Below are 13732 nucleotides of genomic sequence, written 5' to 3'. Positions count from 1 at the left end.
CATTTTTCCAATTTCCTAGACGTTGCTTGAATGTTGTCTTGAAAGTCACTGGGAACATTTCAGGAAGAGCCTTAGAACATGTATGATATGTCATTCATATTCATTTCTAACAGGAATGTTTTACGACGTTAAACAAATTGAAAAAATAAACGGGCGCCATCAAGAGATGAATGAATGAATGAATCATTGCATTTATATAGCACTTTTCCGAACGCTCAATGTGCTTTGCAATGATGAAGGGGAACTCACCTCACCCACCACCAATGAGTAGCACCCACCTGGGTGATGCACCAAAGCCATTTTGTGCCAGAACGCTCACCACGCATTAGCGAAGGTGGAGAGGGAGAGAACATTTTTTTTTTGCTAATTTAATCAGGGGATGATTAGGTGGCAAGTTGGAGAGAGCCAGATCTGGGAATTTAGCCAGGACATCGGGGAGCCTCCTACTCTTTGCAAGAAGTGTCATGGGATCTTTAATGACCACAGAGAGCCAGGACCTCGGTTTAGCGTCTCATCCGAAAGAAGGCATCTCCTACTGCACAGTGTCCCCGTCACTGCACTGGGGCATTGGGGTTTATTTGACCAGAGGGAAGATTGCCCCCTGCTGGCCCATCCAAGTACTAACCAAGCCCACCCTTGCTTAGCTTCAGCCATTCAGCAGGAGCAGGGTGCATGGTGGGATTCTTAGCTTCAGCAGGAGCAGGGTGCATGGTGGGATGCTTAGCTTCAGCAGGAGCAGGGTGCATGGTGGGATGCTTAGCTTCAGCAGGAGCAGGGTGCATGGTGGGATGCTTAGCTTCAGCAGGAGCAGGGTGCATGGTGGGATGCGTAGCTTCAGCAGGAGCAGGGTGCATGGTGGGATGCTTAGCTTCAGCAGGAGCAGGGTGCATGGTGGTGTGCTTAGCTTCAGCAGGAGCAGGTTGCACGGTGGGTTGCTTAGCTTCAGTAGGAGCAGGGTGCATGGTGGGATGCTTAGCTTCAGCAGGAGCAGGGTGCATGGTGGAATGCTTAGCTTCAGCAGGAGCAGGGTGCATGGTGGAATGCTTAGCTTCAGCAGGAGCAGGGTGCATGGTGGTGTGTTTGGTTCAGCAGGAGCAGGGTGCATGGTGGGATGCTTAGCTTCAGCAGGAGCAGGGTGCATGGTGGGATGCTTAGCTTCAGCAGGAGCAGGTTGCATGGTGGGTTGCTTAGCTTCAGCAGGAGCAGGGTGCATGGTGGAATGCTTAGCTTCAGCAGGAGCAGGGTGCATGATGGGATGCTTAGCTTCAGCAGGAGCAGGGTGCATGGTGGTGTGTTTGGTTCAGCAGGAGCAGGGTGCATGGTGGGATGCTTAGCTTCAGCAGGAGCAGGGTGCATGGTGGGATTCTTAGCTTCAGCAGGAGCAGGTTGCATGGTGGGTTGCTTAGCTTCAGCAGGAGCAGGGTGCATGGTGGGTTGCTTAGCTTCAGCAGGAACAGGGTGCATGGTGGGATGCTTAGCTTCAGCAGGAGCAGGGTGCATGGTGGGATGCTTAGCTTCAGCAGGAGCAGGGTGCATGATGGGATGCTTAGCTTCAGCAGGAGCAGGGTGCATGGTGGGGTGCTTAGCTTCAGCAGGAGCAGGGTGCATGGTGGGATGCTTAGCTTCAGCAGGAGCAGGGTGCATGGTGGGATGCTTAGCTTCAGCAGGAGCAGATTGCATCGTGGGATGCTTAGCTTCAGCAGGAGCAGATTGCATCGTGGGATGCTTAGCTTCAGCAGGAGCAGGGTGCATGGTGGGTTGCTTAGCTTCAGCAGGAACAGGGTGCATGGTGGGATGCTGAGCTTCAGCAGGAGCAGGGTCCATGGTGGGACGCTGGCTTTGTGTGGGATCGCGGTTTTTAATGTGGACCCTGATGCAGCCTCGTGTTCGGCGGATATGTCCCCCCGGAGCCTCCGACCCCTCGCCTTTGAAAGCGACCCCTCCACCGAGGCACACGGGCCCGTCGTCCGCTTTCAGAGCGCTGTTTACCCGCTGCTGGGATCGGGAGAGCTGCGGAGTCCTTGAATGAACCAGTGGTTGTCCCTCTCGAACCCGCCTCCCCCAGCAGTGGATCAGCGCTGCTAATTGCTCGCCTCTTTTGCAGGCAGGAAGGATTCGATACTAATTGGGTGAAGTGCTTTTCTTGGAGATGCAGGAAAAAAAAGCCCTTAATCCACACCGGTCTCGGGTCACGCCTCCCAGTCTGATTTGATGGTGGCTTTGCTTATCTCTGGCATTACCGGAGTTTTTTTTGTTAGCCATATTAAATATGCTTTCTCTGGAGTCCTGTCGGCTGAAAGCGTGTGCTAAATTCTGTTTTAAATTGTGCATCGTGGGAGCTTGTTACCAGCGTTACCTCAGGTGAGAGGTACTGCGAGCTATGAAACCAGGCTTTTAATCCTAAAAGCAGCACCAGACACAGTTCCTTCTCGCTGCGTGGTAAAAATGGCAGTGAACGTGGTGTAGGCCGGCTACGGTTAAATGAAAAGGTTTGGGACGGTTTTGTCAGATTGGTTGTTTTCCCTCCGAACTTATCAAATTTCTGTTTCAAATAGCACATTGACTATGAGGCAAAATCCACGTTTATTTCATGTGTTCTTTTTTTAAGCAGACACTGAACTATATTACAAAAATGCCTATTTAAAGTCAGCATAAGTATTGGGACATAGTACATTTTGACAAATTTAACTTGTGCTTGACTTGCAAGGTCGGTATTTTGTTGCATATCCCTTACATTTGATGACTGTATCAAATCTGAAGCCAGATACTTCTTACCATGGACAGGTGCTGTGCTTTCAGGGAACAGATGAAACATGTCTTGCTTTTGTTCCCGTTCTTAAAATAGAAGCTGAAAGGTTTTTTTTTTTCTTTTTCTTTATATCTCCTTTCAGTTTTCTTTCCTTCCATAACTTGACATTGATGAAGACATTAATTTGGCTGTGGCTGTTAAGGGCTTTAGATTGAAGCAGAAGGAAATTGTGTGTGCGTGTGTGTGTGTGTGTGTGTGTGTGTGTGTGTGTGTGTGTGTGTGTCTGTGCCTGTGCCTGCTCTGTTTGTGTGTGTGTGTGTGCGTGTGCCTGCTGTGTGTGTGTGTGTGTGTGTGTAAGCATGCGCACATTTGCATATGTGTGTTTGAGTATGATAGTGTGGTGTGTCCACCTATGCAAGTGAGTGTGTGCGCGAGTACATGCTGTGTGTGTGTGTGCGTGTGCCTGCTGTGTGTGTGTGTGTGTGTGTGTAAGCATGCGCACACTTGCATATGTGTGTTTGAGTATGATAGTGTGGTGTGTGTCCACCTATGCAAGTGAGTGTGTGTGTGAGTACATGCTGGGAGGCAGAAGGATACTGTGCTTTTCTAAGAGTTGTCTTAGTGTTATCTGTAGTGTTGTTCTGTAGTGTTCTGTGGTCAGTGTTCTTTTGTGGAGTTGTTTTGCCTCACAGTGCTGTTTTGGGGTGTTGTCTCACGGTGATGTTTTTGCAGGTTTGTCTCAGTTTTGTTTTGCAGTGTTGTCACAGTGTTGTTATGGGTGTTTTCTCTCAGTGTTGTTTTGCAGTGTTCTCTCACAGTGATGTTTTTGCAGTGTTCTCTCACAGTGATGTTTTTGCAGTTTTTTCTCACAGTGTTGTTTTGTAGTGTTGTCTCACAGTGTTGTTTTGCAGGTTTGTCTCAGTGTTGTTTTGCAGTGTTGTCACAGTGTTGTTATGGGTGTTTTCTCTCAGTGTTGTTTTGCAGTGTTCTCTCACAGTGTTGTTTCCTTTCACAGGTGGCCAGGTGGGAGCACCGAACGCGGGGCCTGACCAGGCTGTTTGGGGGTCCCTACCTGGCGTGTTACTCCCTGGGGTTCCTCATTATCCTGCTCAATGTGTACCGCAGCCACAGGTCAGCAAGTGTGCATTTCTAGCACTCCTGCACAGTGTGTTAGTCTTACTCTAACTGTCCCTAACACTCCTGCACAGTGTGTTAGTCTTACTCTAACACTCCCTAACACTCCTGCACGGTGTGTTAGTCTTACTCTAACACTCCCTAACACTCCTGCACAGTGTGTTAGTTTTACTCTAACTGTCCCTAACACTCCTGCACAGTGTGTTAGTCTTACTCTAACTGTCCCTAACACTCCTGCACAGTGTGTTAGTCTTACTCTAACTGTCCCTAACACTCCTGCACAGTGTGTTAGTCTTACTCTAACTCTCCCTAACGCTGCTGCACAGTGTGTTAGTCTTACTCTAACTCTCCCTAACGCTGCTGCACAGTGTGTTAGTCTTACTCTATCTCTCCCTAACACTCCTGCACAGTGTGTTAGTCCTACTCTAACTCTCCCTAACACTCCTGCACAGTGTGTTAGTCTTACTCTAACTCTCCCTAACACTCCTGCACAGTGTGTTAGTCTTACTCTAACTCTCCCTAGCGCTGCTGCACAGTGTTAGTCTTACTCTAACTCTCCCTAACGCTGCTGCACAGTGTGTTAGTCTTACTCTAACTCTCCCTAGCGCTGCTGCACAGTGTTAGTCTTACTCTAACTCTCCCTAACGCTGCTGCACAGTGTTAGTCTTACACTAACTGTCCCTAACGCTGCTGCACAGTGTTAGTCTTACTCTCCACAATGCTGCTGCAGTGTTGGTCCTGGTCCATAATGTAAAGCCATGCTCTAAACTGCCCTTAGATCTGCTGTTGTAATTCCACCAGCCCATTTGTCCCCCCCCTCTCCTGCAACCCCCTGCTTACAGGCAGTGAATTTAAGAAAATACCATGGCAACACCTTGGCCTTTTTTTTACGTAGATGAGATGAGTTGGTGCCTGGTTAGGGTGCATTAGAGGTGGGGGGGGGGGGGTGATTATTATAGCTTTTATTCCTCAGCACTGCTGACACTTTTCCTCAGAAAAAAGAGAGCCATTTTTATCCATCTGCTTCCCTTAATAAGGTGTATTTTGCACGGTCGCCACGGAGATGAGAGAAGCTCTGCTGTTGCCGTGGATGTGACGGTCTCTCGGCACTCGGTCAGCGCGCCGTGTGATTGGCTGCCTGTCAGAAACGGAGCTCTGCAGCCGTGTGATTGGCTGCCTGCCAGAAACGGAGCTCTGCAACCGTGTGATTGGCTGCCTGTCAGAAACGGAGCTCTGCAGCGAGGGGGGGGGGCGGGGTGGGCGGGGGGGGGGGGGCTGAGAGGCGTCACCTGTTCCAGCGGGGAACCGGAGCAAGGCGCAGTTGGGTTACAGTCCGTCCGACCCATAAACACCCCCCCCCCCCCCTTATACATAGGACGGAGTGTAGCACAGTGGGTAAGGAACTGGGCTTGCAACCGAAAGGTTGCAGGTTCGATTCCCGGGTAAGGACACTGCCGTTGTACCCTTGAGCAAGGTACTTAACCGGAATTGCTTCAGTATATATCCAGCTGTATAAATGGATACAATGTAAAATGCTATGAAAAAGTTGTGTAAGTCGCTCTGGATAAGAGCGTCTGCTAAATGCCTGTAATGTAATGTAATGTAATACATACCAACTTTCGTACATTGGGTAACTTGTGTCCCACGTTTTCCTTGAGAGTTGGGGGCGTGACGTCAACGGGTAGCCGTAGACCGTGCCTCGCGTTTCCGCCATTTCGCCGTTTAGCTCCTTCAAAGCGGCACGCGCATTTGCACACGGTACCAACCGCCTGAGCGTATTCCAGGCCTGGTCGCTCTCACATGGGGACTGCAGACGTGGGCCCCAGTGTTGAGGGTCCCCAACTGATGGTCGTGCGGTTCATAAACTCATAGCTTGACGCCATGGCGGGTGCTAAGTGGGATAGGGGATATAGTTTTAGAGTCAGCATAGGTATGACGAGCACGCCCGTGTGATTGGTACAGAGATCAGCATTCGCTGAGCCAAGGTCTTGTTTAAACTGGCGTGTTTTCAGTATTTGGTGGAAGATGGGGGGGCTTGGGGAAAAAAAGGGGTGTGACCATGAGCAGGACTAATTTAGGGAGAGGACAGTACGTTACCAAGTAACCTATATATTACACGCACATCTATGATAAATACAGTGAGTTTCATAATGTTTGGCAGAAAGAAAGCCAGGCGATATGTCAAATATTATTCTAATATAAGATATCATTTTGTGGCGGAAATGGATTATTATACTGCCATTTTTTTGAGGGGCCAAATTAGCTACTTGAAGGCCCGCCCAGTCCACTGCGGGACTATGCAGCGTATAGTAGGGGTAAGCTATCTGTTTAACAGATGTGGAGGACCGGAGCATTGGGCTAGGGGCGACATACAGTACTGTGCAAAAGTCTTAGGCACCCTGGATTTTTAAATATAATATATAGTACATATTTGGTCTTAGGTGATTATTTTTTATTTTCTGCATTAGTGTGCCAGTAGAAAAGAGCAAATTTGAGATTTCCAAACATGAATTTTCCACAAAATGAAATTTTACAGATACATTTTTGTATTTTATTAAATAAAGTAATATTTTAAGTAATAGACTACTTTTCAGATAAAAAAACTTGATCAAGGGCCTCTGGGATTACCTGGAGAGCCAGAAGCAAGCGAAACAGCCAAAATCTGCAGAAGAACTGTGGCAAGTTCTCCAAAATGCTTGGAACAATCTACCAGCCAATTTTCTTATAAAACTGCCAGACAGTGTACCAAGAGAATTGATGTAGTTTTAAAGGCGAAGGGTGGTCACACCAAACATTGATTTTATTTAGTTTTTAACTATTTACTGCTCTTTATATTATTTTTTCGATATTTTTAACCTTTCATTTCATTATTTTTGAAAGCATCTTAGCTGTACAGCATTTTTTTTTACAGGTGCCTAAGACTTTTGCACAGTACTGTAGCTCAGGAGGTGAGAGCGGTTGACCTGCAGTCGGAGGGTTGCCGGTTCGATCCCCCGCCCTGGGCGTGTCGAAGTGTCCCGGAGCAAGACACCTAACCCCTAATTGCTCCCAACGAGCCGATTGGCACCTTGCATGGCAGCCTTTCACCGTTGGTGTGTGAGTGTGTGTGTGAATGGGTGAATGAGAAGCATCAGTTGTAAAGCGCTTTGGATAAAAGCGCTATATAAATGCAGTCCATTTGCCATCCATTTACAAGTTCCATTTTCAAGTCTGGTTCATTTGTGTTATTGTTAACACTGCACGCACTACTAGCATTTTTTAAACAGTTCTTTTAAAACAGAGTACTTTTTCTAGGTCTCTTTAATGAACAGAGCTATTTCTCATTTTTATACCTTTTTTATCTCTTGTTTTGATAGCTACCACCATCAGGAGAAAGGTGTTCCAAGGTTGACTCTGGCTTTTGAATGAGCCCTGTTGGCCTGTGTCCTAGGCTAAAAATTTGTAAGAGCAGTGAGAGTAGGTGAGAAATTTGCCGTACACTAGAGTCAGGACCTATGCACACCAACATAAAAAGGAATACTTGGAAAAATGACTTTTATGCTTAAAGAAGTGTTTCTGTTTGTTTGCTCTTTGTTTTGTGTGTGCTTTTTGCACATTCTGATGTGCATTAAAAATGAAGGGGGTGAGCTGCAGAAGTGATTAGAACGACCCTCCAGTCACCCTTTGAAAATGGCCAATGTACGAGCAAAGCGAATCTAGGCAGTCCTTTCACATGGAGACCTGCAGTTTATTAAAAGAACAAACAAAAAAACACTTTAGTTAATTGTTGTGAGTTTTTTAAATTTATTTTTTAATGTGTCAGCCGAACTAATGACCAGCTTTATTAAGTTCAGTTCTCTCCACATGAGTGTCTTGATTTTCTTTGCTTTGTAATTAAATCAAGGGCTTGAAAGTTCTTGGAAAAAAGCGTCCAACATTTGGACACGGGTGCAACACTTGATTCTAAAGCAGAATGCACGCTCTACACAAAAAGGTTTGGGCTGGTGGGACATTTTGTTTTCCTGTGATATTGAGGTCATTTTTTGTGAGGATTTATTGATCTGTTGAACAGTTTGAGCGGGTATGACAGGAGCTTCCATAGCCCTCGTGGGCTGTATGAAGGTTCAGTTATCCTGCTAAGCTGAAGACCAAGGTCCCCCAGCCAATGGGGGATCAACCGCTCGTCATAGTAACTGCACGCATCCCCGCTGTGATAGGCCGATTGGCGCTCAGCGCTGAGTCGGACTGTTGCGCTCAGTCATGTTTTGCTTGCTTGTTTAGCAGCCCGGAGCCAATCAGATATGTAGCGCTGCCCTTGCGCTGATATTTGCGCTGTATTTACCTGTCGTGCTGTGTGCCGCAGTGCATGAAATTATTCCAATGGCACGTGCTCGTATGTGTGTAAAACATTTTTTAAATAAACACAACAATATAAATATAGTGAATGTAAAAATATAATCCCTGAAAATACGACTTGAAAATATTTGTAAAGCTTGCCAATGTGGCGGACAAAAACTCCGAGACAGATTTTCCCTCATGATTTCGAGGTGTGTAATTTGTACGGACGTTTGCTGTGCGGTATTTTGTCATTTTTCTTCACCTGTGAGGTGTTTTTATGCTGGCAGACGTGCTAGGTTCCCGTTGAGCTGTGCCAAAAACTGTATTTTTGGGTCCAGAAAAATAGAAATGCGAGCGTTTGCAGAAGCGTCGGAAGTCATGTTCTAGACGATGTTCACTGCGGCATGTTCTGTTTTTACACGTACCGAGTGTATTTTTAAATTTCCTCGTTTTATTTCTGCGAATCTTGGTTTGGCACTGAATTCACTCTCGTATATATTGGCAGCGGAAGCTTTGCTTTCGCGCTGCGGCACCTGTTGAACGAACGCATGAAAGTATATTATCCTCCCAGAAGAGCAGTTAAATATGAATTCCGCTGTTGCCTGTGCTAGGGTCCCTCCACAGCGTCCTCTGTGCATGTAATCATGCTGGTGTTTGTCTGGACTCCTAGTCATGCTGGTGTTTGCCTGGACTCTTATTCATGCTGGAGTTTGTCTGGACTCTTAGTCATGCTGGTGTTTGCCTGGACTCTTAGACATGTTGGTGTTTGTCTGGACTCCTAGTCATGCTGGTTTTTGTCTGGACTCTTATTCATGCTGGAGTTTGTCTGGACTCTTAGTCATGTTGGTGTTTGTCTGGACTCTTTGTCATTTTGGTGTTTGTCTGGACTCCTAGTCATGCTGGTGTTTGTCTGGACTCTTATTCATGCTGGAGTTTGTCTGGACTCTTAGTCATGTTGGTGTTTGTGTGGACTCTTTGTCATGTTGGTGTTTGTCTGGACTCTTATTCATGCTGGTGTTTGTCTGGACTCCTAGTCATGCTGGTGTTTGTCTGGACTCTTATTCATGCTGGAGTTTGTCTGAACTCTTAGTCATGTTGGTGTTTGTCTGGACTCTTTGTCATGTTGGTGTTTGTCTGGACTCTTATTCATGCTGGAGTTTGTCTGGGCTCTTATTCATGCTGGAGTTTGTCTGGGCTCTTATTCATGCTGGAGTTTGTCTGTACTCTTAGTCATGTTGGTGTTTGTCTGGACTCTTATTCTTGCTGGAGTTTGTCTGGACTCTTAGTCATTTTGGTGTTTGTCTGGACTCTTAGACATGCTGGCGACTCTCTAAAAATGATTTAATTTTACGTGTGCATGCTTTTTCTGTAGTGTGACATGGATTTCTGGTCGTCTGTTCATTGTAATGTGTGTCAGGGTCGTGGGTACTGTAGCTGTGCTTTGTGTGTGCCCTGCCAGTATGTATGCACAATGTTGTATGTCATCGGAGGGGACTCGATTTTCTATTAAACCTGTTTACAAATATTCTTTGACGTCCTATTGATTTATTCTTCCTTTCATGGAAATATACCAACAAAACAGATGCCCCCACCCCCCTCCCCCAAATAGCAATGAGGTAGTCCCTCTGTTCATACATTTGTATAAAATATTAATTTAATTTTTGACTCTGTGTGGGTGTGTGTGAAGGTAACTTAGTCATCGATGTCAGTGTGGAAGGAAAGTGGGTCAGATGTGCAATCCGTAGCGGCTGAGATTTTCTATAGGCTATTCTGCGATGGCGTTCGCCTAGGTAAGCCACTGGCTGACCTTCTGTCCTGTGCCTATCCCAGAATTCTGCATTCAGCCTTTTTTCCCCTTTAAGGTGTGAGATCAGACGCATGCGATTAGAATGTCCTTAATGGAACATTCTAATGCTGATGTCACAATCACTACTGTTAATTCAAAGCAATGGAGTTCCGCAGCACTGACGCAAAACATTCCAAAAAACCTTCTCTTCAAAGGGATAAAACTGAAATGTTTTGGAGGCTGCATGACCACAGTGTTGCTAGATGCGTCCATGTGTGCCTCGGCAAAGCCAGGATGAGCTCACTCACTCATTCACTCACTCATTCACTCACTCACTCACTCACTCACTCACACACACTCACACACTCACTCACTCACTCACTCACTCACTCACACACTCACACTCACTCACTCACTCACTCACTCACTCACTCACTCACTCACTCACTCACTCACTCACTCATTCACACACTCACTCACTCACTCACTCAGTTACCAAACACCCCCCATCCCCCTATCCACCTCCAAAAAGGGGTAAAATAATAGAGATAAAGTGAAGTAAAATAAGGACAAACAGAAAAACAACAGATAATAGAGACAGAAAAAAGACGAGCAATAGTCAGATGAACACCAGACAGGCGGGATACAAGCACAAAATGCAACAAGAGCACAAACCTAACGACCGGTGCACACACGAAGTGCAGGGCAAAATTGGCAGCGACAGACATTTGGCATTAGCAGGATGGAACACACCATTAGGAGTGGAAACAGAAGCATGTTTCTGAGACAGACTCCATTACACGGTCTTTTAAGGCGGCTGCAGGGATAAAATTGTCCGGTTTAGTGCTTTTTCTGAAGGCTGCTCTTGTCCCTGGCAGCTGAGAACTTTAAGGATGACCGACCCCATGAAGTTCACTCTGTGGGGACGCTGAGCTGTACGGGATCAGCAGACTGAGGAATTAACAGATCATGCAGATGTGAAGGGGTTAGACCCAGCACAGGTAGGCTAGGTGTCACTGGATACAAAGGAATGCGTGGGATTGGATGAGCAGGAGGGCAAGGTCAAGTCTAAGAAAAAGCCTGATTTAACCCTTTAAGGCGTGAGATCACAAATGTGTGATTAGAATGTTCTTCATTGAACATTCTAATGCTGATGTCACAATCACTACCGGTGACTGAAAGCAATGGAGTTCTAGAACACTGACTTAGGAAAAAAACAGAGAAAAAACACATTCCGAAAAACTTCAAAGGGTTAATAGAGTGCTTTGTATCCGTTTTGGAGAGTAGTTTTCTTTTTTTTTTCCTTCTAACTCGGTGTTCTAGAAGCCCATTGCTTTCGGTCGCCAGCAGGGATCGTGACGTCAGTGCTGACAGTAGCGATGCTGCAACCAGGACGATTAACAGCAGGGCCCTCTTATGAAAGGGAAAGTGCCGGCAAAGACGTCTGCGGCCGAGGTTTTGAATTCAAAACGTGCGCATTTCCATTTCAGTGAGCTTGCAGAACGCATTCCTGGTACAGCAACCCTGGTGATGCGTCTGGGAGTTTATTATAATTCTGTATAAACAAAAAAAAAGAATCCACTCCACCGTTACTGGCTGGAGGGGAACGGAAAGTGGATGCCCATAAAAATAAAAATAGAATTGAGTCTATTTATACGAACTGCATGTGTCTTTAAATCTAGTCTAGTCTCGCTGACGCTTAAAGAGTTGGCCCATAGATTAGAGTCTCACTGCTCTCCATCTACTAGGACAGAGGTTCCCATCCCCACTTGACCACAGAGCCAGGGAGAGAGAGAGAGAGAGAGAGAGAGAGAGAGATGGAGGCAGAGAGAGAAGTGTAGAGAAAGACCGGTGAAGCATATTTGAATTTGAAAGTGTGGGAGTTGAGAGTGGGAGTGATGCGGTAGAGAATGAGAATGAGAACGGTAGAGAGAAAGCAAGGCTTCTGCTTCTGTTCTGCTGGCTTTCCGCCCTTAACACTTGAAATAATTTCGGAGCGGAAGCCGGAAGAAAAACGGAGAAGGCAGAAATTCGTCATCGTTCCCCGGGCCTGCACTCAAGGCCGAACCCCCGGTGTTCAGCATTAAAACCGTGTGATTTCAGATTCTGCAGGTGGTGTGAAAAGACCAGTTCCAGTCTTTATTTCTCACTCAGACTTGACCATCAGTAAGTCAAATTGCTGGCTGATGGCAGTCTTTGTTTCCTGGGCAGGGTTAGACTCGCAGAACTTTGTGTGTGCCTTTTTTTTAAGATGCAGCTTCCACGCTATACTGTCCATTCATACCAATAAAGACAGAATAGTGGGTTGATATAGGGATTAGTATAGGACAGTGGTTCCCAACTCTGTTCCTGGAGATCTTCTCCCTCCTAACCTAACGAAGCACACCTCATTCAACAGCTAGTGGCCTCATGAGCTGCTAATTAGTAGAATCAGGTGTGCCAAATTGGGATTGAAATGAAAACCCACAGGATGGCAGACCTCCAGGAACATGGCTGGGAACCACTGGTATTGGACTAGTGTCGTGGTTGGCATCGATGATGGGATTAGTATGGTTGCTGGTTGTGGCTAGTGAGAATATTTTGTTTAGGGTAGTGTTGTGGTTGGGGCAGGATGAGGTTTTAGGATTATATTTGTGCCTGGTTTAATTTTTGGGTTGATACTGGGATTAGTATTGTGGTGTTGGGATTAGTGTTAGGATAGTGCTAGCATTATGGATAGTGTTGGGGTTATTGATGTTGTTGAGTTTAATATCGGGGCTATGGATGGTGTTGGTGTTATTGCTGGTGTTGGGGTTAGTATTGGGCTTATTGATGGTGTTGGTGTTATTGATGGTGTTGAGGTTAATATTGGGGGTTTTGTTGTACGTTGCTCTGGATAAGAGTGTCTGCCAAATGCCTGTAATGTAATGTAATGGCAATGGATGGTATTGGTGTTATTGATGGTGCTGGGGTTAGTATTGGTGTTATTGATGATGTTGAGGTTAGTATTGGGGTTATTGATGGTGTTGGTGTTATTGATGGTGTTCAGGTTAGTATTGGAGCTATGGATGGTGCTGGGGTTAGTATTTGGGTTATTGATGGTATTGGGGTTAGTATTGGGGCTATGGATGGTGTTGGGGTTAGTATTGGGGTTATTGATGGCATTGGGGTTAGTATTAGGGTTATTGATGGTATTGGGGTTAGTATTGGGGCTATGGATGGCGTTGGGGTTAGTATTGGGGTTATTGATGGTGTTGGGGTTAGTATTGGGGCTATTGATGGTGTCGGGGTTAGTATTGGGGTTAGTATCGGGGTTAGTATTGGGGCTATGGATGGTGTTGAAGAGGGAGGCAGCCGAGCTGTTTTATAAGAGAGCGGGGAGTGGAGTGGGAGAGATGACCTCTTTATCGCAGAGCGTGATTGAGACACGGCTGAGTGAGATTGCTTCTGTTTTCGCTCTTAAACTCTCGCTGACGTCAAAGAATCTGAGCCGCCGATGAGAGCTGAAGCCTAGCGTCTCCAAGGAGAACCCTTAACCCAGGTCTGCGCATGTAAATGTAAAAGGAACCCTTAACCCAGGTCTGCGCATGTAAATGTAAAAGGAACCCTTAACCCAGGTCTGCGCATGTAAATGTAAAAGGAACCCTTAACCCAGGTCTGCGCATGTAAATGTAAAAGGAACCCTTAACCCAGGTCTGCGCGTGTAAATGTAAAAGGAACCCTTAACCCAGGTCTGCGCATGTAAATGTAAAAGGAACCCTTAACCC

At 46.2% G+C, this 13732-nt stretch overlaps 1 protein-coding gene across 2 annotated transcripts in view; it reads left to right on the top strand.

The window, feature by feature from the left end:
- pemt (phosphatidylethanolamine N-methyltransferase) overlaps positions 1–13732 on the top strand; it is a 50595-nt gene that overhangs the window by 17714 nt on the left and 19149 nt on the right. For both annotated transcript variants that reach the window (XM_035399184.1, XM_035399192.1), the window contains exon 3: positions 3765–3880. In XM_035399184.1, coding sequence (XP_035255075.1) covers positions 3765–3880 — 116 coding nt within the window. The remainder of the gene's footprint in view (positions 1–3764; positions 3881–13732) is intronic.

The sequence above is a fragment of the Anguilla anguilla genome, chromosome 2, assembly GCF_013347855.1.
Source record: "Anguilla anguilla isolate fAngAng1 chromosome 2, fAngAng1.pri, whole genome shotgun sequence".
Classification (NCBI taxonomy): Eukaryota; Metazoa; Chordata; class Actinopteri; order Anguilliformes; family Anguillidae; genus Anguilla; species Anguilla anguilla.
The sequence above is the reverse complement of the archived record's forward strand: the minus strand, read 5'-3'. Positions and strand labels throughout refer to the sequence as shown.